This window comes from Balaenoptera acutorostrata, chromosome 16, assembly GCF_949987535.1.
Source record: "Balaenoptera acutorostrata chromosome 16, mBalAcu1.1, whole genome shotgun sequence".
NCBI classification, from domain to species: Eukaryota; Metazoa; Chordata; class Mammalia; order Artiodactyla; family Balaenopteridae; genus Balaenoptera; species Balaenoptera acutorostrata.
This window is the reverse complement of record NC_080079.1, coordinates 11,887,525-11,913,961: the sequence shown is the minus strand read 5'-3', so window position 1 is coordinate 11,913,961 and position 26,437 is coordinate 11,887,525. Positions and strand designations below refer to the sequence as shown.

General features: G+C 36.9%; 1 protein-coding gene across 11 annotated transcripts; it reads right to left on the bottom strand.

The window, feature by feature from the left end:
* Positions 1-3,688: 3,688 nt before the first annotated feature.
* Positions 3,689-24,627, bottom strand: TIAL1 (TIA1 cytotoxic granule associated RNA binding protein like 1). Of its 11 annotated transcripts, none has more exons than XM_057530805.1 (15): positions 24,447-24,627; positions 22,286-22,353; positions 21,719-21,780; positions 17,329-17,425; positions 12,225-12,307; positions 11,781-11,930; positions 11,487-11,541; positions 11,242-11,329; positions 9,273-9,348; positions 7,239-7,347; positions 6,508-6,603; positions 6,315-6,399; positions 5,958-6,081; positions 5,481-5,620; positions 3,689-4,644 (listed from the first exon to the last, which is right to left on the bottom strand). In XM_057530805.1, exons 6-15 carry the CDS (start codon positions 11,805-11,807, stop codon positions 4,518-4,520), a joined length of 927 nt encoding a protein of 308 aa, XP_057386788.1. In that variant the 5' UTR covers positions 11,808-11,930; positions 12,225-12,307; positions 17,329-17,425; positions 21,719-21,780; positions 22,286-22,353; positions 24,447-24,627; the 3' UTR covers positions 3,689-4,517. The 11 variants fall into 11 exon arrangements, with proteins under 11 accessions (XP_057386788.1, XP_057386789.1, XP_057386783.1 ...); XM_057530806.1 differs by having other exon boundaries at positions 11,781-11,879; XM_057530800.1 differs by lacking the exon at positions 12,225-12,307.
* Positions 24,628-26,437: the final 1,810 nt, after the last annotated feature.

Sequence of the window (26,437 nt, the reverse complement as noted above, 5' to 3'; positions counted from 1 at the left end):
TTTGTTTAGCTATGTTAAGACTTAAGAATTGGCTTTATTTTTGTGAGCAAAAGCAATCATATAAACCGCATATGGAACAATTCAACTCACAACTTTTAACCAGTAAAATGAACTGTGAAAATCTGAAATTCATGCAATATTAGTATCAATTTTCGTAACAGGCACAGTTGCATATGGCTACATATTTCACGCCCATTTTGTCCAGATGGTTTTGGACTTCTCTTCATTGGTATACCAAAACCCAAGGAAGAAAGATACAGGAACAGGAGAAAAAAAAAATCACGGGTGGGCAAGTTATGATATCCACTGGATATATATATAGCAAAACCTGGCTTACCTCAAAAATACAATTCTGCAGCACCACCTGATAACCACAGTTTGCAAACTCTTGTCAGTTCACAAGAACAACACACAGTCAAAACAGGAGGTCCACAGGCAAGCTAAGCCCAGCTGCAAGATCGACAAGTGGACAGCTCCACCCCAAGAGATTACTTTCCAATGTAAAATTATCCTGGCTTTCCTCTGACAGCTATCCAACAGCACTTCGGTTTTTGTCATGTTTGGCAAACTTTCCAAGCTGACTTCAAAATATTAGATGTGGATCACTTTGCCAGAGGAATATCTCAGAGCAACAGTGTTTATTGAATTTTGAAAAATGCAACAATCTGGAAAAGTGAAAATTCAGCATTATGTATTAGAACTAGGTTGGAACACTAAGGAAATCAGTTACTGGATACATACCTTTTGTCAACTGTTACTCTAACTGACACTGTTCAAAAGCCAAACTATGAACGTTATGTGAATTAATCTTCTCTTCCCTCGAACAAAACCCTAATTCAACAAAAGGGTCCATGACTATTAGCACCCCCCACCCCACTTTTTTGTCTAAGATAAACGACTATATATAATTCCTCCTCCTCTATTCACATTTGGGCAATTCTAAAAGTTATTCTCGCCCCTAAAAGAGATACTTATACAAAGTATGTTGTGAATTACAGTTTCTAGTTTATCTGCACTCATTTAAAAAACAGAAATAGACCACCCCCCCCCCAAATAGACCCAATTTACATAGGCACAAGCCCAGGTTTCATACTAATATGGCATTTAAATACCACACTAATTAACCACAATTTGGAACAGCACATTTTTAAAACGTCACAATTATTCACATAATTTCCTTGTTTAAAAATGGAATAGATGGCAAAATAATCTGTAGTGATCTATCTGAACATAGTAAGTAGGACATTTTATTACTACACAGAGAATTCTTATTTAACAAAACCCACTCATTTGGACCTCTTAAGAAGGCTTATATAATAATAAAAGCCTAAATCATTTTTGCATCTTTCCAATACATACTAAAAATGCAAATTCAATGTTTATGATGTATTAAGTGGAAGCCCAAATGCTGATTTTCAATGAATAGGTAAGATATAATTTGGGTATACCTGCTAGAAAGGTGTCTAGATAATTTATTAAATTCTTTTTCTACTTTTTCTGTTTGTCGAGTGCAATCTTTACTCATAGGTACTACCAAAGGTCAATCTAGAAACGGTAAAATTATGGTTCCCATTATTTGTGGTCTCTATTGAGATTTTACTATATTAATATTCAAGAGCATACATTTTTAAGGATGCAAATTTCTACTCCTCCATACCCAGAAATTAAAATTTAATCCAACAAAAGCAAATGGACTTTTATCACTTATAGAGAACACAGAAATAGGTCCTGAATATATGTATACTCCACATACCTTACTAAGAACTTAAAAGAAAATGGAATTACTTATTTCACGGCAGCCTGCAAGAAATAATTATGTAATAAACGACAATAAGAAAAAGCCACTTATCATATAGTCTAGTCTTTATTGAAAGACTTACTTCAACTGTTGTTTACAGCTTTGGCTTAAGTTGGCCAGTCATTTTAGCCTCTCACTGCCAGCAGACATAAAAATCAAGTGGTAATGGCACGGGGGGAAATACTAGTAGAGAGATGAGAGTAAAGAAGATGCCAGTCAGAAACACATCACCAAAATAAATGTCAAAGTGATTATGAAATAAAACATTTTCTTGCCTGCCGAAGAATCTCTGCTTCTGTTTTTAATGAACATGGAAAATGCAATGATTCTTAGGCTTAAATTGGATCAAGATAGCACTGACTTCACTTTGTGTTATAAAATAGTCTTGAATATGTGTTAGCTTGACAGTTGTATTTTAAAACGGTGCATTTCATCTGGATAAGTAGCTTTATTTTTTAAAAACCATTTAAAATGAAATAACTTCCATTAATTGAACTGAGCATGTAATCTTGTTCTTTCAGATAAGACGAAGGACACTTCAGTCGTATGTTTACTATGCAATATAACTAGTCTGGACCATTTTATTAAATCACAGAATATACAAGCAGCTATATTTAGATGGTACTGTATTTAGCTACTTAATTTACTGGCAGACCAAAAAAGGTAAATTGAGAGTTTAATAGGCTTTTCTCAATATATATATAAAAAAAATCTTTAGTTCAAGTTTCACATATATTTAAGAAATTTTAACTAGGAGGTATAATTAATTTGAGTGTTCTCCTTATAAAATATAAAGTAAATTTTCCATAACATCCCCCAAAGACACTAACCATGAACAAAAGAAATAAGGGTAAATTTTATAACAGAAGAGTGTAATAGATGAGTACTGTGGTTAAAACTAAAGTGCCATAAAAAATTTGGCCCAAAGATGAACAACTTCAGACCCTGTAAATTTTCATGTTCAACACATTTCTAAATGGGGGAAGAAGGAAAACACCAAAATTATTGTGGAGACCAATTTATAAAACCATCATTATTTTAAAGCTAACTGTAAGACATCAAAAGTTTAAAAATCAGTAATCTGTGGGTGCTAGCTGAATCTTATTACTTAACTGTGAAGAGTTTTCTCATTTTGGTGCCCAGACCTCAGAACATTTCAAATACGCTGCCTAAACATTTGCACCCCCTAGCTGTCAGAACTCAAAAACATAGGATTTTTATCTCTTTTACATTCCTGCTATGATAGAAATTTGAGGCAGATTTTATGCACATGGCCTGAAAAATACCTCAGAAGCAAATGTCAATCTTACCCAATCAATTCATTTACAAACTCTGCACTCATACAACTCAGCCTCTGTTCAGGTTTGTCATCCCATGCACACTACCCACAAGGAAAAAATTAATTAAAATAAAAGTCACAACTCTGTATACTATTTAAGTTGAATATCCAATTACAAATTGGTACATTAAACTGTCTAAATAAGATGTTTTAGCAATCTTGTTAAAAAAATTCTTGGGCAAAATATATCTAATTTTAAAAAACACCCCAAGATTTTTTAAAAACACTGTACTATACAACTTATAGGAACCTTGAATAGGTTTACAAGGTTTTAATCAAGGTATTTACATACCAAATGATGTAAAGCAAAAAAAGGAAAAAAAAAAAGAAATCTAATTTCCAATGACATTTTAAAATGTACTAATGCATCAAAGATTTGTATGAAATTAAAATTAAGGCTTTTTCTGTATAGTAATTTGTATAATTTTAATTTTACATAGTAGCCAACCTTAGAAATGTCAGTCTTAAACATTCTTATTCATCCACTGCATTCAATGCAGTGGAATGTGTTAAGTGTTACTTCAAATAATTACATTGCTGCTACTTCTATGTTGAAGCATGCTTTTTAAACACTGTATTCAATATTTACAATGTATATCATTTAAACTTCATGTAAAAGCATAAGTATGACTGTCTGACTTTAATACAAACACCATACTTGGAAATTTCCCCCCAAAATGAAATGTAATTTACTACAGTTTTAATAATCAATACTTTTTAAAGTTTTAAAAATATGTCTTAATCTGGATCACCAATATTTGCTCAAGTAAGTCAGACAATGCTGTTCCTTATTTAGGTTGCAAAATTTCTTTTATCAGTCTGGCTTCAGTTTCTTTAGGCACAGAGAAAGTATTTCCTCCAAAGCGACTCCAAAATCATGCATTTCTTCTCAATATCACACTTTTTTTCTGCTGACTTCAAATGTGGTCCACCTTGGGGGAGGGGAGGGGAGTATCAAGGTTCAAGATGAACTTATTTGTGATTCCCAGTTTTCCATGATCCTCCCTTTTTTGCTCTTTTAAAAACACAGTGAGTTAAAATACTGAACAGCAAGATAAAAATGGAATAGTATCTAAGAATCAAAATGTATTACCCATTTCTCCTATTATATCAAAATTTGTAGTCAGAATTGTCTTAATTGACTTTATTGTAGTTTTTGTACACAAAGAAAAATCATGTTCATATCCATCATGAACAAAAACTTAAAAAGGCAGAACTAGAAGACATGTGTCCTTCACCAAAGCAAAGCTGTGCTAAAGGTTCCAAACATTTCAATTTTTAAAATAAATATTTTCATTTTCCGATGTCTACTTTCATGTCTTCAGAGTGTCACAAGGAAATTGAAGCTATCATGAATTACATTTTGTTTAGAGTCCCAGCTCACTGTGTTTGGTAACTGGCCATGCCATATCCAGCCTGGTTGGGAGGAGGTATTACAGGGGGAGGGGCTTGTCCTTGGGGAGGCTGAGCACCAAATCCACCCATCCAAGCAGCTGAAGGTGATTGACTTGGAAGAAAAAAAAAAAAAAAAAACTTCAGCAAACGCAAAGAAAAAATTATCTATACAGTTATACAAAAGTCAAGCAGAGCCTAATCATAAACAAGAAATCAACATACTTACAACAGAGAGCAAAGAAATAAATGATACATATCCACATATGCAAAATATATATTCCAATATTAGTCTTAAATTTTTGCTAAGATAACATATGACTTTTCTGAAAAGTATCTCAAAACTGATTTTTTAAAAAATGACAAATGATTCAACTCATCATCTACCCATTATATACTGCACACATGGTATATCAATTTATAAACAATTTTAAATACACAAGTTTACTTTGTAAACAGGAAGAAGAACTGGTGAAAATAAAGGTTTGGGCTGGCTAGAAAAAGCACAAGGGACCAACACAATCTAACAATAAAGGAAAAAAAGTGAGCTACTTTATATTAGATAAATTTCAGAGACTTCTCACACAAGCCAACAGGCATAAATCATTAAATTTCTGAACATATCCAGACAAAGATCTTTTGCATGCAAAAATAAACAAGTAGATAAAACAGTATATTAGAAATGTAAATCAAATTCTACCAACTGCTCATAGAGATAGGAGGACACATCAAATGTTACCCCAAACTCCCTTTCCACCTAGATAATAAAAAGCAAATTTTTAGCATTACAAATCATTTTTCATAAGGTTTCTACAATGCTTATAATGCCACATAGTTAATGCCATAGTTCAATGTATTTAGTTTAAATAGATTCTCCCTAGGAAAACACACTTTTTAATTCCTTTTGTCGGAACTATATGTTTCTATACTGGAAAAACTCAAACAACTTACTCTACTCCAAATCCTTGTTGATTCCATGGTTGCCCATATACTCCATAAGGTGGTACTTGCCACCCATTTGCCATATACTGTCCATACTGTTGTGGGTTTCCATAAACTTGGCTCCACTGGCCCCACTGACTATAGTCGACCTAGGAAAAAGCAAATTACTGTTTTAGGGAACAAGAAAGAAACACAGTATTTGAAGAAAGTGGGAGACAAGGAAGAGAAAAACTAAGCACCCTTATGTGAATAGGACTCTGTTATTTATCATTGTCTAAGTTTATTGGGGTGGTGACACCTGTGAAAAGAAAGTATTAAGATTCAGTTAATACCGCAAAATAATCACTTTTGAAACAGCATTAATAAAATCAACTGAAAGCAGCTATATGCTTTACTTTTTTGTTTGCTTTCTTTTACAGTTTCTAAAGCTTTTATGTAGATATGTAAGAAGGAAACCTTAAAAAGTGCTATGAAAAATTGAATTACCTGTTGGAAGTTTTTAGTCATATCAGGAGATTCTTTACCCCAATAGCATTTAACAACATGTCCTTCAATTGTAGTACCATTCACCGAAACAATGGCGTGGGCCGCACTTTCATGGGTAGAAAATCTAAGAGAGGATGAGAAAGAAGTTTTTTGGTTTTTATTTTTTTAAGTACTTAGTAAGTAATACAGAAACTCCTTAATTTATAACTATCAACTTGGTATTTTCCTGAAGTACATCATGTAGGAGTTTAAAGTTCTACATTGCAAAGAAGTACTAAAATAACAAACTCTGATACCTGAGGGGATATCAATTAATATAACTGAAAGGAATGGATCAAACGTAAGGTAGGATTTTACCTGACAAATGAGTAGCCCTTCTCTGGAAAAACTCTGATTTCCATAATTTGCCCAAATGGTGAGAATGTCTGTCTCATAAGCTGATCTGAAAAACAAACATACAAATAAAATATTTAAGGTTCATGTTATCATGAAATTGCTGCTAATAATGATGAAGCTCCAGAGAAGGGGATTAGAAAACCAGACACTATACCTGTTAACCCAGAAGCAATTCCTCCACAGTACACAGTACAATTTTTTGGACTTGATTGGTTTACTACATCTTCAAATCTCAACTGCTTAGTGTTATCTATATGCAGAAAGAAAACAAAAATGTTGATGGGGCCTCCCTGGTGGTGCAGTGGTTAAGAATCTGCCTGCCAATGCAGGGGACACAGGTTCAAGCCCTGGTCCGGGAAGATCCCACATGCCGTCGAGCAACTAAGCCCATGCGCCACAAGTACTGAGCCTGCGTGCCACAACTACTGAAGCCCACACGCCTAGAGCCTGTGCTCTGCAACAAGAGAAGCCACCGCAGTGAGAAGCCCGCACACCACAACGAAGAATAGCCCCCGCTCGCCACAACTAGAGAAAGCCTGCGCGCAGCAACGAAGACCCAACACAGCCAAAAAAAACCAAAAAAAACAAAAAAAGTTGATGGTTATACAGCATTATAAAACTGATTACCATATACTATTAAGATATGCCTCATTGTGGGGAGAAATAGAATTTTTTCTCCTTAACACTATGATTTGACCTATAAAATCACCTGGTTCACAGCTCCAAATATACTCGCATCAAAGCTCAGTTATTTTCCCACAATTATATTGAAGATAAAATGAGTCTTGAAATGATAATAAAATTTCAATTTTAAGAAATTAAGACTAAACTAATACATGATTTTGTGAAGTATCCATAAAAACATATAAAGGAGACATATCTTACTTTCTTGTGTACTTTTAGGTGCAGGTGGTTTACGTGTGGCCCAATTGGTTCTGATTTGACGACCACCCAACCACTGACCTCCCATATGCACAATTGCATTTTCTGCATCCTATGGAGAAAAAGGAAAAAAAACAGCAATTACAAACACAGAGAAGAGTGGTTCATAAGACTCATTAAGATGAAATAAAACGTTGGCACTTCTGGATCCAATAAATCTTATCAGTAAGTGACTCATTAAAGCAATATTTATTTATAGATTTTAAAATACCAGGATAGGGACTTCCCTGGTGGTCCAGTGGCTAAAACTCCGCTCTCCCAATGCAGGGGGCCCAGGTTCAATCTCGGGTCAGGGAACTAGATCCCACATGCCGCAACTAAGATTTCGCACGCTACAACTAAAGATCCTGCATGCTGCAATGAAGATCGAAGATCCCGCGTGCAGCAACTAAGACCCGGTGCAGCCAAATAACTAAATTAAAATATTTTTTAAAAACCCAAAAAAACCAGGATAGCATTTAAGCATCAAGGGGAATTATAATTCAAACATAAAAGGAGAAAATTACAATCCCACTGATCACCAAAAAAAAGGACAAAGTTGTTTTCAAATATCTTAATTTTATGGTTGATTTGTAATATGACTTTTACTGAAGAATATCTAAAAACTCTTGATACTATGGTCTAAATATCACCTAACCCCCCCAATCTACATTCTAATAGCAATGGACTATGACACAAGATTTAAAACTTAAGACGGAAGACTTCTGCATTATGATTTAGAATGCTGTAAAACTGAGTTCTACAATAAAAACTGAGTAAGGTATGGAACACATGCCCCCTACAGTGGAAGTGAGGAGCTGTAACCACTGGACTGCCAGGGAATTCCCAAAAAATGAATTTAGGAAGTAATGTGAATTTGCAATGAATCTAAGCAAAAAAAGGATACAACTCCTGCCCTTTATCTTACTGCTTCAATAAAATATAAATAATTTAAGTTGTTGAAACTGTTCCAAAACATTAATACCAAAGCCCATTTTATTATCTGATGTTACAGTTAATGCAAATGCTTAGATATTTGGTACCTCGTTCTTAAATACATGCAAAAATCAAGACGAATTGCTTAAAATTTCATTTACATAATTTGCTGCAGTCATTAACGTCCCAGCTACAAAAATATGGATAATAATTAAAAAGTTAAGGGACTTCCCTGGTGGTCCAGTGGTTAAGAATCCGCCTTCTAATGCAGGGGATGCGGGTTCGATCCCTGGTTGGGGAAACTAAGATCCCACATGCTGCGGGGCAACTAAGCCCACGCACCACAACTAGAGAGCCTGCGTGCCCCAGGTACAGAGCCCCCGTGGTGCGTTACAACTGGAGAGAAGCCCATGCGCCACAACTAGAGAGAAGCCCACAAGCCACAACTAGAGAAGCCTGCATGCTGCAACAAAAGATCCTGCATGCTGCAACTAAGACCCAACACAGCCATAAATAAATAAAAGCATTTAAAGAAAGTTAAAATTGAGATTTTCATGGTTAAGACAAATATAATTTTTAAGAACATTTATTTATTATTTATTTGGTTGTGCCGGGTCTTAGTTACAGCAGGTGAGCTCCTTAGTTGCGGCATGCGAATTCTTAGTTGCAGCATGCATGTGGGATCTAGTTCCCTGACCAGGGATTGAACCCAGGCCCCCTGCGTTGGGAGTGCAGAGTCTTAACCACTGTGCCACCGGGGAAGTCCCAAGACAAATATAATTTAACTTCCCTTCAAATTCTGAGATTAGCTCACTTGTCCTAGTTGTGAGTTCTACTTCTAACACATCTTACCCTTACCAAGTCACAAATGCAAGCTTTAATATACTTCATTATAATCAGCCTATTTTTCCCAGTTATTTCCAAGCTTATGAAAAAAAAGAACGAACTACACCCTATTATTAAAACAAAATTACACAATAGTTGTGTTTGTAGTCAACATCCAAAAATATTCATTAATAACTAAATTTTGCATTAAATTCAATTTGAGTTGAAAGAACATACCAGTTTATTATAAAAAGATACAAAGCCATAGCCTTTGGATTTTCCAGTTGCCATGTCTTTAACTACTCGGGCATCCCTGTGAAAAGAAGCACAGCTAAATGAGGGAAGTAAAAGTCATCCTCAAAATAAAAACTAAAAGGAACCACACACACTGTATTGTGAGCATTTTTTTAAATAAAATTCCAGTTAGCCCTAATTAACTACAGCCATTCCTGAACTCTCCCTAACGCTTCTTTACCTGTTAGAAAAAAGCAGTAGGACAAAAACATGTAATAAACATGCAACCTAATCAAATAGCCTGTGCTTTCTAAACTAAATGCTCAAATTTGAAGATTAATAGGAACAATAGTTTCCTTTTCTAATATTCTATTCACTAGTGTCCTCTAAGGTTTACTGGTTCTATAAATTACTGTAACAATGCTAACTACTTTACCATGCAATCTCTAAATAGTTAAATGTCTTCTGCCTAGTGATACAAAATATATGAAATATTAAAAAATTGAAAAAGAGGAAAAAATAGGAATTAAAAAGGCATACATGGCCTGTTAACAGATTTCTTTATTTTTCTTGGTCAATTCTCTACCATCATTTTGGAGTTTGGGCAGCTGTAAATTTTGAAAAATTGACATTTTCAGAAATTTAAGAAAGAATAAAAAACTAACAACAATGCTAAGCACACCAGTACGAAAACAACAAATTTACACAGAAATTTTAGTGAGTAAGTTAAAATGATTGGAAATATAGAACTCCACTGAATATAGAATGTTAAAATGTAAATACTAAAATATGTATATATAAATAATGTATAATAAGAATAAATAGAAATGAGAAAAAAATCTACAACTGAGTTCCAGTGTGCACAGTTCCTTGCAGTTAGCCTTCAAGATCCTGTCCATTCTTATGAGCAATTCTGCAAAATAACCAGAATGCTATTACTTTTAATTGTGACTTGGACTTTAGAAAAACTGCAGGTCTCAGGTATAAATATAGATTGAAAAACAGCAACCTGTATTATTTTTTATACTGATTTTTAAAACAGTACTACTTACCACATCTAGATTAAAAAGCAAAGTAAATATCAAAATAGAAAATTAAGAATTAAATCTATCAAATAAATTAAATCTATAGAACAACAAATTGTAGAGAGAAATACTGTTGTTCTTAGGCGAAACGTATTTTTGTAAAGTAGTACTAAAACATTTAACTTCAATCTATAGGAAATAAATACATAAAATAAAATGATTTTAAGCAGATAGATAAATTGTGATTAACGTTTTATAGAACTTGTAACACTTTAAATTTTCCAATATATTTGATCAAGTAACATACAGCAAAATCTGAGCACCAACTTTGTTTAAAAAAAAAAAAAAAAAATCAAACCACAATTGGGCCCTACCCTAGCAGAATCAAATACCACTAACAAAAAAAATCTAATTAATCCCACATTTATGGCTCAGACATTGAAACATTTTACTACTATAATAATGCTACTTTTCAGCTAAAATATCAAAACACATTTATCATTATAATTAAACATGTACGTTTCTAATTTCACAATATATCCAAGGATTTACCTACTTTCCCCATTTATAAATTCCTCCCATAGAAGTTTAACACACAGTATAAATCATTTATTTTTGGTTAACCCATATCTTTAACCACCAAATTTTGAAAACATTTGACAAAAAGCTGGACTTTATAATAAGTTTTACCACCCAAACATCTGCTTTAAAGATAACAAACAGAATCACTTAATTTTTAACATGTTATACACAGGATTAGATGAAAACAAGACCCCAAAACACTGAAATGACATTAACATTTTCAACAACATCTACTAATCAAAAAAACAAAACAAACAAACAAAAAATCACACTAACTAGGGAAAGAAAATCTTAATTCTGATACAAGTTAATCAAGTACAATTTTGCCTATCACTATTGAATATAGTATTGATTATGATACTTACGATATTTTACCAAAGGGGGCAAATGCTGATTTGATATCTTCTGTTGTAATTTCTGGACTCAAATCCCCAACAAACACGTGGAAGTGATCTGAAATCAAAGCATTTGGTAATCAAATACTGAAGAAGTCAGGTACTAAACCTTTTTTAGGCAACACTAAAGGAAGAAAAAAACCTATTTGAGCTGGTAATGCTGCCAAGGATAATTTCAGAACTCTTCCACAGTAAAATGCAGCAGGAGTACTTACTGGAAGTATCTTTTTTCTGGCTACTTGGTGTTGTTGCCCAGTTTACTTTGACCTCCTAAAAATAAAGATTATATTTAATAAAATTATTAGGCATGTCATTATGAATCACAACACTTACCACTTATTAAATCATTTTATCAAGCAGGATTATTTTGGTAAAAGCACTAGGCTGAATAAAGCAAAACCATCACTTGGCAGAGCTGAATATTTGTTAAAAACTTGCTAAGAAAGAATACAAACTAATTTGACATGCAAATATATATACTCATAAGATGCCATCATTTATTATCTTACCTTTCCCAAAATTTTTCTCCCATTCATAGCAGCTAATGCAGCAGCTGCATCTCTGTGTTCATAAAATTCCACAAAGCAATATGGGTCATTGCTTGTATGCTGCAAAACAGAAAATCCAACAGAAGAGTTGACCCTTCTGCTATCGGGTTGCTGAGAAGAAAATCCAGGAAAAAACATTACTGATAGCTAGGCATGTACGAGGTGAGATTGCATAAGCTTATGAAAGCCTAACACTTTAAAAATAAGATTTACACCTATACCTGACTTTGCACCTCAGAATACTGTTGTACTCAAACAGAACTACAAAGCAGTACAGAATCATGACTACCAGCATTAAATCAAAATATAGAATTCTGGTGAAGTATGTTAAATATAAAACAGAAGTTTATATTAGACCAAACAAAACCTCAAGTTCAGATTTGAGAGATAAGGACCACTCCTTACCACTGCTCTTCTCTCCCAACATTATTTTCAAAGGGATGAATTCTATTTATGCATCATAATCCTTCATAAACTGTATCCCATGACTATAAAAAAAATACAGAAATGAACCAACTTTACAAACTTTACTCCTGATCGAAACTAGGATTAGTACTATTGATACATATAATAAGACGAGATTATGTATTTCTTTTCTGTACAAGGAAGGAATATGAATAAAAAAGAAAAATTTCAGATTTATAACCAGCTGTTGAAATGAAATCCCTACCTTTCAAAATCTTCTGAAGCTCTGGAGATTCTATACACTTTGAACTGGTCTTCCAAAGACCAGAAAAATATACTAGTGATTAAGAAAAGATTTTCTGAAAATGTGTCTGAATAAAATATTCCACAACAAAGCTAAAATTTTATATCACAAAACACCAATATAAGAGAGTGAATACCTAAAGAGTGGATATAAGTATATGTATAACTGATTCACTTTCCTGTACACCTGAAACTAACACAACATTGTAAATCAACAATACTCCAATAAAAATTTAAAAAAAAAAGTGAGTACCTAATATGACACCAATAAATATAAAACACCAACATAAGATGAGAAACTACCTAAGATATAACAACTGTAACACCTATGAACCAAAATGGAAATGAATTTTATAAGATTGCAACCTATATTGAACAGCTATACAGTTGTACAAATATATTTTTTATATAAGGTTAAAAATATCACTATTCAATGTAAAATATCTAAAAATAATGTTTAAAATGTGGAATTCCAGTTGCACTTACAAGGGATTAAAAATACCAGATAAAATAAAGCTCTTTTCAACAACCACTGTTTTTCATTCCAGGAAAGTTTTAGAAGAAAAATCCAAAATAAGACGTCTAAAACAATAGTGGTGAAGCAACCAGAAGGCATTTCCTTGAGGGGAAAAAAGCGTAATCATTAATACTGACAAGAAAACTACTACGGGTTCTCATACAAAATCCTATTGTTGTAGCCAAGTGAATGCTGTTCTTACGAGGCAGAGAAAGGAAATAGGGAAACGACTCCAAACAGAAATACGCACTCAAATTCCTCTTGTAGAAGAGTTAACATTTACCAGTAACACTCACTGAAGAAAAGGTTTAAAGGTAAATAAGAAGCTAAAACTATGCTAGTCAACTTTTCCTTTTACTCCTACCTCTTCTGCCCTGATGGTCTCTAAGGAAAACACTGTTAACCGCAGCAAAACATACAGGAGTCCAATGGTAGAACTATGATAACAACGGGCTTCAGTAAACTAGTCTACTCATGCATACTGACTTCAAATTTATCTAACCAGTAGTAGGCCAGATCCTATTCAATGTATGTACATACATGTACACACACACACACACATATTCACATCACACCACACTGCATTTCATCTCATTTAAGACACCATTTTTTGTCACTGTCAGAGATGTTAAAATTTTTTAACATTTGCCTTAGAATTGATAATTTACATTTATTATAGTATACAGGGAAAGCTAGAATCTACGATAAACAGTATCTAAAGTAAAACATTGTAAAACTAAGGGGAGGAAAGGGATTTCATACGCTAAAATGAAATTTATGAAAGGAAACTAATAGTCTGTACTAGAGTTCATGAGTTCATCCCCTTTGAAAGCTTCCCATTTACACCACCACCAAGTGACACTCTGAAATCAACTGTGTCCTTACCATGGTGTTGTCACCAGTTTTTGTTGGATGACATAAATGTCGAGACAAAGAAATATGAGATTTTACAACTATTTACAAGTTCAAATGTAGGAGTTGTAGAATATGGATAAATTATGAAAGTTCATTTCAAACTCCTCTACCCCTTCATATGGCTGACTGTGCACACAGGTTTTAAAAAATATATGTATCAAATGTTTCTCAAAAATTTTCTAGCGACTCTCCACTTTCTCACATTTCATTCTTTCCTAAACCCACTCCAGTCAGTTTCCAATCCAACCATGGCAAGGAAACTTCATGTTGAGCTCACCAATGACCTCCCTGCCATCTCTGTGATCCCTTTTCTGTCCTCACCTTGACTTTGAAGCAGAATTCAAAACTGTTGACAACTCTCCTTCTCTTCTAAATATTCTCCTGTAGATTCCACCATACTCTCTTGGTTTTCCTGTTTCCTCACTGGAGGATCTTTCAGAAACTATTTCTTCCTCCTTAACTCAAACTATAAATGTCACTTAAGTGTTGATATGCTCCCGGGCTCGAACCTAGGCCCCCTCTACTCTCTTCTCTCTCAGCGCTCTCTCTAGATCTAGGAGCTAGATCTTATCCAGTCCCATGGCTTCAAATTATCACTGCAAGCTAGTATCATCAACACTGGTCTCTCTAGAGTTCCAAAACAGTTTATCCAACTGCTTACATATAACGTCCATTTATATGTTTAATGCACATCTTAAAATTAACATTGCCAAAACAGAGCTCGATTCCCACCACTCCCCACCCCCCAATCAATCCTGTGCCTCCCTCAGTCATGCCATGCCCATTTTAGCAAATAGCATTACCATACACACAACTGCAAACAAGAATCTAAGGGGTCTTTCTTGATGTCTTCTTTTATGTCCCACGGCCAATCCAGTCCTACTGATTCTACCTCCAAAATGTATCCCAAACTTATCTACCTCTATCTCTATGGCTACGACTCTAAAGAACAAGCTCCCCCCACCCCACATCATCTCCTACCTAGGCTAGTGAAATAAACACAGCTGGTTTCCCTATCCTTCCACTCCTGCCCCCTACAATCCATTCTCCATACAATAATCATTTTCCAAATAAAGTAACATTAAAAATGCAAATAAGAATACTTCATCAGGAGGACTTCCCTGGCGGCGTAGTGGTTAAGAATCCACCCGCCAATGCAGGGGACACGGGTTCGAGCCCTGCTCCGGGAAGACTCCACATGCAGCAACAAAGCCTGTGCGCTACAACTACTGATCCTGCGCTCCAGAGCCCGCGAGCCACAACTACTAAAGCCTGCGTGCCTAGAGCCCGTGCCCCGCAACAAGAGAAGCCACCGCAATGAGAAGCCCGCGCACTGCAACGAGGAGTAGCCCCCGCTCGCCGCAACTAGAGAAAGCCCGCGCGCAGCAATGAAGACCCAATGCAGCCAAAAACAAACAAACAAATAAATTAATAAAAAAGAATACTTCATCGCCCTACTTAAAACCCCCACTGCAACCAGAGTAAAATCCAAACACTCTGTCACGGCTCATACCGCCATATGTGATTCGAAACCCCGACTGCCTACTCCCTTATACTCATTTCCCACCATTCACCAGGTTCCAGCCACCTTGGCCTTTGGTTCCACGAATGCACCAAGCTCATTACCAACTCAAGGCCTTTGTATGGAGTGTCCCCTCTGCCTCCAGCTCTTACTGTAGATAGCACCATCCTGTTATTCCTATCTCAGCTCCAAGAGGTGATTTCTGATAGTAGTCATTACCATGTTGATCCCATACCAAACATCCATCGTCTGAAAAAAAGACTCATTTGATCTTTTAAAATTTGGTTGAGTCAACTGCCCACTGATTAGAGATTTCTAGATCACAGATCATAACCAAAAAGCCTCAACATTCAATTAGGCAACTTCAGTTCCCATCTCCTTAAGAACCTACATTATTACTTTCACAAAATAGATCCCAACTGCAGCAGGACGTCATCCCTCACCACCTAGCCTATACAGCACCAACGCTGCAATCATCATCACAGAACTGTTATATTCTCTTCAAAGCTCTTATTCCTATCCGGAATTATCTTGTTTACTTGTTATTTACAATACTCTCACTAACATGTAAACTCTTGTGAACCTCACTGGTCTAGCTCTGCATTATATCCTCAATGCTTTGAACAGTGCCTAGTACAAAGTAGATTTTTGATTAATTAAAGAAAGAATGAATAAATAATCAAAGACAGGAAGGAAAGAAGAGATAATATACCAGAACAGAGTGATAATTATCCTTATTAGTTAAGAATGAAGATCAAAAGGCCACTCTGCTTTACATATTTTTAACAGTTCCCCTCCATCTCAGAATATAACACAAACTCCTTAGCACAGCTCTGGCCCCTGCTGAACACTCCTGCCTCATCTCCTAAGACTAATCCCTTTCGAAACTCCAACCACGTTATGGTTTCTATCTTTCCCTCTATCTCACAAGTACTCCCGCTCTGTCTACTAGGCTTGATCAACATTCTTCTCTCTACCTGGATTCCCTTCTTTCTCAAATTCCTGTCTAGCCAGTTTCCATTACTATCCTTTTCGGTTTCAGCCTAGACACTGAATCCTCCCTGACTGAAGACTGTATGGACCTATAAGCTCCTACAGCACTTGAAACTGTCAACTTCCACAGTATTTATTATCCTATATCATTAGTGCCTATTAATTCCTCTGTCTCTCTCATAGACTGGAAAATTCTATCGGGCTAAGAACCGTTTTATTCACCACTGTATCCCTAGCACTTACCGTGGTATCTGGTACATACTAAATAGTTGAAAAAAAAAAAAAAGTGTTAATAAATAAACTGAAACCCGAGTCACTGGGCACTGCTACAGAGTCTTAACCAGGAAAGTATAAAAAGTAAGATTTTTTTGAAAAAAAGGAAAACAAATTATCCTAACAATTTAAATTCCTATCTACATAAAGTTGTTCAGTCAGCATTTACTAAAATTGCTGAAGATGCTTGGGTGGCACTATGCTCATAATAACCTAATATTCTTCTATACACACCAATTATTATTGGAAATACTTGAAATATAACATTCTTATTGGAAATATATGAAATATAACCTAGTTTTTCAACATTCTGAGATAAGCTCTAACAACTTTTTACAAGTAGAATCACTTGAAGATAACTACATCATGAAGGACCCTTTGAAAATAACAGCACAGAAACTTTGTCCTCTCAAATAAAACTCCATTCTAAACCTAGTTTGTCAGTCAAATCAAATAAGTCAACACAACATGAATCTCTCCATCTAGTAACTTGAAACTTAAAATGATACTAATCAACTCATGTATCTCAAAATGTCAAACATTATGCTAATTGTCAGCACAGGGAACTGGGAAGATCTTACCTCTGTTATCATTTTACAGCTTTTACAGGGTCCAATCTGACTGAATAACTGAAGAATAAGAACTTCTGTCACATCTCTGGAGAGGTTACCTACGTATCTGTACAGAAAGAAAAAAAAATCAGCAATTTCCCTTCAGCTTTGGCTCTAAAGCATTATCATCTACTCATCACCTTTTATTTCATTTTAACTTCCTCTGTCTTAAATAAAATTTTTCCAATTAAGCCTGATCCTTTGAGTGTAAGATTAACTCTCATTTAGGAAAGTAATAATTGTTCTTAGGTCACTAAAATATCACTTCAAAAGACTCTATTAAAAACAAATCAATATGACCTTGTTTACCCCCCAAAGCATATTATTCTGTACCTATATATCATTTTCTCATCTTATTTGTTAGAATAAAAATAATAAAAATTTAAATCAGTCTCAAGACAACTACAATTTTTAGATATGAAACACAATTCAAAATAATGTATAACACACACACATAATACCACAAATATTGATTCATTAAAACACCTGATCATAGAAGGATATCAGACACAAGGTGAGTTTATCTTAGACCCCCAACCAAAGCAATTACATGAACAAAGAAAAAAATTAAAGTTATAGCAAAACACAAAGATTGAAGGATTTTGTTCTTTCTGTCTTGCTAGTAAGATTGTTATCGATGGTAGGTCTTCTTAGTTTTGTTTTAGGAGAGCAGGGTAAAATAAAATTCATACTCAAAAATGCATCAGAATCAACAAAATACATTTTTATGTAGATAACAAAGCAAATATAAAGATTTCTCTAGAAATTCAGAGAAAATTTAAGACAAATCCAGGTATACTTTTGACTATAACATATCTAAAGATTCGGGATTTTTAAAAAAAATTACAAATTGAATGTATGTATTTTGTATAAGAAACTTAAAATACACATTAAGTTTAAAAGAAAAGAACACCACCATCCAGAGATGACCACCTTGTATCATGGATCTTTTTTTTTTAATTGGAGTATAATTGCTTTAAAATGTTGTTAGTTTCTGCTGTACAGTGAAGTGAATCAGCTCTGTGTATACATATATCCCCTCCCTCTCCCCCATCCCACCCATCTAGGTCTTCACAGAGCACAGAGCTGAGCTCCCTGTGCTATATAGCAGGTTCCCACTAGCTATCCATTTTACACATGGTAGTGTATTTATGTCAAACCTAATCTCCCAATTCATCCCACCCTCCCCTCCCCCCCCACCCTGTCCAAACATCCGTTCTCTACGTCTACCTTTCTATTCCTGCCCTGCAAATAGCTTCATCTGTACCGCTTTTCTAGATTCCACATATATGTGCTAATATACAATATTTGTTTTTCTCTTTCTGACTTTCTTCACTCTGTATGACAGACTCTAGGTCCATCCACATCTCTACAAATGACCCAATTTCATTTCTTTTTATGGCTAATATTCCATTATATATATGTACCACATCTTCTTTACCATGGATCTATCTTAATTTAGCTTAATAAACTTTAAGTCTTTCTCGCACTCAGCATATAGTTCCTAAAACTCACATCTGTTATGATCCTCATAAACCAAACAACATTTATAAAATTTAACACATTTTCTTCTGGAAAGTAAAAGGACATAAGTTTTATTTTCCTAACTATAATATATAACATCTGGAAACAATGTACTGAGACCAATATAAGCCTTGAATCTACGGTTGCCATAGTTTAAGATAGGATACTCTGAAAGGGAAAAATAAGACTGAGAAAGGTAAGGTTAAGTGTTAAAAAGAAAAAAATTTTTGATTAAGAATGAATAGCAATTTTCTTTTCACCTAAGAATTTCACTGCAATGGGTGCTAATAATTTTAACACACTCTAAAAATGAAACACAAGTCCAATGTTACTTAAATGGAAGACTAAACCAGTGACAAACTGGTTTAGGTCCACTATGCCACCTTTTTGTTATATTTAAAGTAGAGCAGACCCATCAGTAGGCTGTGCAGTGACATACTTTTCCCAGCAGTAGTGAAAGGTTATAGGCTTCTGAGCTAGCCAGACAACTGCCTTTTTTTTTTTTTTTTTTTTTAAAACTCATAGGGGTTTGTGAACCTGTATCCATGGAATTTCTTTTTGTACAAGGTAGACCTATCTGTAAAGAAAATGAACAGTGACCTTGGTCTCTGAAGTGTTAACACTCAACTAACCTAAAATGCTAATAGTTAGCTCATTTCTAAGAGAATAGGAGTGGATAAAACTGATTTTCACATATCAAAGCTAACTAGTAACAAAGTTAAAATTATCACTTGAATGTAACAAATTGTAAATGATTTAAATAATTTTAATTTGTATGACTGTTTAATGATTTTTCCAGGAAAAAACTGCACTGGCATTAATTACCTTACATACCTAACAGTCACAATTAAAGCTGTTAACTGTTTCACAGGATTTTTATTCCAAGTCAACCTATTTCTAATCAATTACAGATTTTGAAGAATTTCTAGAGGCACATTTAGATATATTAATTTATATTTCAAGCACTGATAACAAAGAGCAAAAGGTTAATGTAAGTTTAGAATGTCATGAAATACTCAGAGAAAAACTTTAGTTTTAAGGTTTCCTATTTTTCAAATATCTCCACGAAAAGTTCAGTTGGTAAAGCAGCAAACTCCAAAAACTAATATAAAAATGGCCTTCCATAACAACATGTAGAACATCTTAATTTGCCAGGATAAAAAGGATATAATTCACCATATAATTTCACCTAAATTATACCCAAACCTGAGACTGCCTTTTCCTTTACTCAGAGTTCTGTAATTCATTCACCTACATTTGCCTTCATCCATCGTAACACTTAATACAGAAACATTTTATAGCTTTTAAAATACTACACAGCTTAAGTACCTTTACATTATCATAAAATTATCTGTCCCAAAATAAACACTAACAAAAATATTCAACTCTTGACCTGGTAAAAATATCATCTCTTGGTAGCATATAGAAATATTTCCTTTTTCTTTCTAAATCATCTACACTTCACTTTCTTTCTGCTTTAGTTATAAAATAGTCAATATATTCTAAAGTTCCAAGGGTTTAAATATAAAATTTCTACTTGAAGAACATATACAAAATAACAGAAAAAGAAAAATGGCTCAAATTCTTGTATTGAGATCAATTCAAAGAGTAAACACTTAGGAAATTCCAAAACGATTTTTAACTCAAGGGGGGAAAAAAAGCAAACCTTAGGTCCATTTTGTCTTCTAAGAACAGGAACTGTAGGAACTAACGCATTAAAAACGGAAAATGATGTCTTTATCCCTAAAGTCAGGGTTAAAATCAAATTTGAGACTAGAACTTGGCAGTTTCACAGTAGGCAAAAGTTCACATTGCCAAACTACTTCCTATGTACAACCGGGCAGAATTTTAAGTTAAGAACATCATGCCTTTCAGAAGGCTAATCACACTTTTCAATACTGAATGTGCTCTCACTCTGAAAACATTAGCCCTACAAAGGCTGAAATTACCAGCACTTTTACACAAGACACTATGGCTAAGTAATATTTTTACTTTTGTTCTTGCAAATTCCTATATAAGAGAAGATTTTGCAACAATATCCTTCAATGGGCCTCTAATGTGCTGATCAATTTGTCGATATTTCATTTTAGGAAGGAGGCAGGGTGGAGGAAAGGTGCAGGAGGTACAAGTGAACTGACCAACTATATAAGAAATATCAACACACATACACATACATTTTAAAGAAACAGAGAATATGATTAAATTGAATGAGAGGCTTAATTACAGCCACAATATAGCCAAATCTATGGTACAGCTAATCAATTTTATAATGGAATTTAACAGTATTTACTGCTATTGCCCTTAGATGTTCAGATTATACTCTAAATCAATGGTTTATTTCCTCCTTTTGACTGAGTCTCTATCGGGAAGAAAACAGCCTTAAAGATGGCATTGCATTAACATGGTATAATTCCAGATCCACAATTCCTACTCATTTTGGTGCGAGTAGATGAAGAAAAAAAAACTACAATAGAACACCATTACAATTTAATGTTGTATAACAGATTCAGATATACCATGGATCAAATCACTGCACTCAAAGCTACACACAACACAAACCTGAAATGTGGGTCCTACAAGGTAGGTGTCAGGCAGTTCACTTCCAACACCAGTGTTATACAGCATGATCTCATTTGTTTTTTTGGATCCCAAGATACCCAATACATTTACCCCCCAATACAAAAAATGTCAAATGGGAACAAAGAACATCAGAAAACAGACCTTCAAAGAAACTATATGACAAATTTTAGGCTCAACATCAAAGCAATTCTATATCACTTTAAATACCATCAAATAAATTAGTAATACTGTAGGTAATGAATATTTAAAGACCTACCTAGGCTATAAACACCATATTGTTTTCTGATGATAGAACCATATGTCTTAGCTTGTGTGTGTCTGCAGGAAAAAAACCTCACTAGTAACACACAGGCATATTAAGGAAACAGTTTAAGATAAGCTTTGTTAAGAGTACATTCTTTTAAAACATACTAGGCACTTGAAAGCCTAATCCAAAGATCACGATGTAAAATAAAAGAAGGATCTCCATAAATAAACAAAAAAACCCTACTAGGTATCAACCTCTAAAGTCACCTTCAAAGTTTTTATCATGTTACTTGTATCTAAAAGATCCTTTTGAGAAGAAATATGTAAAATGAACACTTTAAAAAAATATGCATTTTTATTAAAATCTGACAAAAATCCAATTGTGAAACATTTGCTTTTATCTCAAAATTTTACATTTCAAATTTTAAAAAAATATATAAAAATCAAGACCGCACCACATATGACCATCATGTCTGCTTATATAATTTTAAATCAACCAGGACTTTTTAAAAAAACGGACTTAATATTAATTTAATGAAAGGAAGTATACAGTAATCATTGTAAAATATTTGAGTACCTCTTACGTTCCAGGCAGTGAACTAAGTGCTGCAGGGGTAAGACCTAGGAAGATGTAGCAGTCCTTGTCTAAAAAAAAAAAAAAAAAAATCCTTCCCATGGAGAAGAGTGGGAGAAGGAAAAAGGAAGACAGAATAGTAAACATGTACTGACATACAGGTACAACGAAGCTCAAGATGTTTCTTTACTTATATGTATACATGTCCCACTTTTAGATAACTGTAAACATAGACAACTTAATTGTGTTTCTGAGAAAGAACAGGAGACTGGAGAAGGTAGAGGTAAGAAATAAGTGACAAAGAAGTTAGCTTACTAGTCTATGGTCTAAGATCTGATGGAGATGAGGAGAAGGCAGATGCAAAGTGCTTATATGAATTAAAGGTACTGCAATAGCATTTTGTTTAGCATGACAAAACAGGAATTCTTCATAAGGAACAGATAGATACAGTTAATGAGAAATATGCCTTGAGGATTTACCAATTATTCAGTAGCTATTATGATGCGATGACATTTCAGATTTTTAAATACAATGTAACTTTTATCGTTGTTAAATACATGCTTGCTAGGCCTAAATCCAGCTTTCCCAGATGCTTCCATCAAAGAACACATTGCTAACTAAATACCAAGTCTTGGCTTCAACAGATGTTAGAGGACAAATTTCAAGTTTGTCCCAATTCTCTTTTCTGGGAAAAGAGAGCAGAAATGGAAGACAGCACAAAACATAAATATTGATACAAAACTTCCTACTAAGCAGACTTCCCATTCAAGCATTTGATGTACTTAAGTTGACCTCAAATTCTCAAAAGGGATAGCAGATACTTTAGTGAGACATTAGAGAAGTAGGAATAAAAAAGTGTAAGCCCCCCCAGCCAAAAAAACAAACTTGTATCAATACTGAACATAGACATCTACCTTCTTTACTGAGCAAACTTTCTTTGGTAGGACTAGAGATGAGAAACTAGTCAAACTTCCTAAGTACCCATTCACCTTCATCTGTTCCCCAAAAAGTAATTTCCCCATCAGATAGCAGAGCCAAGTGAACTATGATCATATCAATACCAGGCAGAGGCAAGAGAAAACAAAGCAGCGACCTGACTGACTCCTTGCACCCGAGGCAGGTGTGCTGAGCTTCGAGAGGCTAGGAAAACCCAAGGTGCCCAACTTAAACATTTAATTAGAAATCACACTTAAAAAAAAAATGCAGGAAAAAAGAAAGGAGTACCACACTATTTGGAAAGGAATGCAAATGCTGAGTCATCACTCTTCATTAGGAAGGAAAGGAAACTCGAATAAGCGGTTCAAAGACGAAATTCATTCATTACACTGGGCTTCAGAGTCAAGAGCAACAGCAAGATAGAAGAAAAAGCGCTCAAAAGACACATCGAAGAGCTGATAAAAACATCATTTTATCCAACTCTGAAGGTCTCGACCCACAGATGAGCAGGAGGTAACACCACTTTAACAACTGGTTGTCAGTTTAGCGCAGGTAGCGCTCAAAGTAAACTTCTTCATCCAAGAAGGGAAAGATGCTCCGGCGGCAAGAGGGATCCCTTTTTCACTTTGAAAGTAGCGGGCGCTGGGCGAGTGTTTCTGACAGCGTGGGCGGGGGCACGTGGGGCAGAAAGACAGTAGGGGCTTGAGTGGTGTTAGAATGTCCGGCTTCCTCGGAGAGCTCAACTTGGGATAAGAGCCGGGAGCGACTGGAGACTTGGAGGGCGCGAGTGCTAATTCCTCGCGGCCCGCAGGGGATGTGGCTGCGGTCCCACCCCCAGTCCCACCCCCACCAGGCCCAGCCCCCGTGGGGGACCGGCAGCTCCCGGCCCAGCCCAGGGCCCCCAGAGCAGAGGGGGAGCAGGAGCTCTCACGGGCCTGACAGGCTCTGCCGTGCAGAAACCCGGCTTAGGAGGAGGATGCAAAGAAGGGCGCGAGAGGAAAAGGTCGAAATAAGCCCCGGACCCCAGGAAATGACTGTGTTTGGGGGAAGGGAGGGCTTCCTTTCTAAGGAAAAAGGGACAGATGAGGAATGCACTTCGCGTCCGCGCCATCGCGGCCAGGGAGCCGCCGAGAGTCCCGCCTTCGGCCCCGCTCTCCTGCTCCCTCCCACAGCGTCCCGCGGTGCCCGGGCCTCTCGGCGCCTGGCACCCCTCGTCTCGGGTACTCACAGAGTCCGGGGCTGCCCGTCGTCTTCCATCATGGTGGGTGCGACGGAGCGATCCCGGGACAAGGGGGAGGGCAGGGCCGGGGAGGGGAGGGGGTGGGGAGGAAGGGGAGGGGGGCTACGGGCACCGGCTGGGGACAGAGGAAAAGGCACCGAACCCCGCTCTCGGGCTCTCTCCCCCCAGCCCGCTCCGGACACTGCGCTCCAACCAGGAGGAGCAGGAGGAGGAGGAGGATGAACAAAATGGCCGCCGCCACCAGCCAGGCAGGAAACGGGGCAGAGCGCAGGCGCGGCCCGCCAGGTCACCGCTCAGGCCAGCCGCGACAGCCTGAAAAGGGGATAACTGAGTGAGCAGGAAAACGAGCCGCTGAGGAAACCCTGTGCCGGGTCACGACGGGTCACGTCGTGGCTGTGCGCCGGCTGGTCGGCGAAGCCCAGCCAGCTCAAGAAGAGATAGAGTAAAAAGAGAACCGCCAGGAAGCTGAAGTCTCTGGGAATTGTGGTCCTGGAAATGAGAGAGGGAAGCACTTCCCCAGAGGGCTTCTGGGAACTGCAGTCCAAAGAAGACGGCCGTCGCCCGCTGCGTGCTGGGACGCGAAGAAGAGACTTCTGGGGAGTGTAGTCGTACGTGGGATGTGCGGCAACCAGGAAGCCGGCGTGCTGGGAGGGGAGGGGAAGAATCAAAGCGACGTTAAAAGGCGGGGAAACGAGACGAGAAAAACTGCTGTCCGGGAGGTAGACTACGAGTCCCAGAGTGCCTCGCGCTGGGGGCTGCCCTAGGGCTGTTCCAGGCATTTTAAGGCTCTTCTGTTGGCTCAGCCCAAGCTGCTGCTCCGCCTCCGTCCAGCCCGAGAGCGGTTTCTTCAACTGCGGCTAAGGCAGTGCTTTAGCTCCGCGTGGTGTCCGAGCCCTCAGGCCCTTGCGGCCCTCCTGTATTAATCAAAACGGCCGGCCCGCGGTCATCAACCGCCGCCCCGCGCGAAGGGCGGAGGGGCTGGGGTGGATCTCAGGCCCGCGCTGAGCTGCAGGCTGCGCTCGCCGGGGCTCCTCCCGCTTTCCCAACGGCCGGCAGCGTCCTGTGGGCGCTTTTTCCCGCAAATAGGTATTCTAGCTTGGGTAGGCGGCTTGTAGATTGCTTTACAAGTTTCAAAGGTTTCCCCATCCGTTAACTCATAGGATAAGAGGGTAAGAAGGGCAGCCCTCAATTAAAATGACTCTTCGAGTCAGTGTACAGGGGGTGATAATGCCCTCCTACCCCCTTATTTAGTTCTTAGAGAGGAAGTCTTTGGGCAGAGACGTGCACAGACTTAAGATTATGTTTACAGACATCCATCATGTGGACGGGGAACGAAGTCTTGTTCGAACATGTGGGAAACCATGTTCAAACTGGCTACGTAACACTGTAGAATTTGCTTTGTCGCCCGCAGCAGTTCACGGTATGCTTCCATCCCCACCCCACCTCCCTCTCTAAGCATCTTTAGGAAAACGTGATTGAGTTCGTACCCGCTCTTGTAGCCTAGTGAAGGGTAATGGTGAAGAAAGATTTTTCAGCCTGTTGCCGGAGCTTGAGGGTCCCAGTCAAACAGTGCCTTGAGAGCTGGTTTTACAAACACTACCAGTGAATCCTAATCCTGTAAGGGGAGTGAACCGTGCAAGAAAAGCGTTGTAAAGTCAATATGGGGAGGAGGGGGGATTTCGCTCTGGGAGGCTTCATAGAGACCGTGAGGAGAGAGTTGAGCCCCATGAATCAATAGGAACAGCAAAAGGGCACAGAGGCCAGGACCCATGGCTAAAATGTATGGGTTTTGGGGGAGGGAGGTGTGGGGGAAGACATGGAGTAGGGATATTGAGAGCTAAGTTAGAGAAGTGGGCAGGGGCTTTATAGAACCGTGTTGTTAAGGATTGATACCAGGCTGAGGAGTTTGGGCTTTGTCTTCCAGTCAATGAGGAGCTATTCAAGGGTTTTATTTTTTTAACTGGACCTGGGTATAGAAC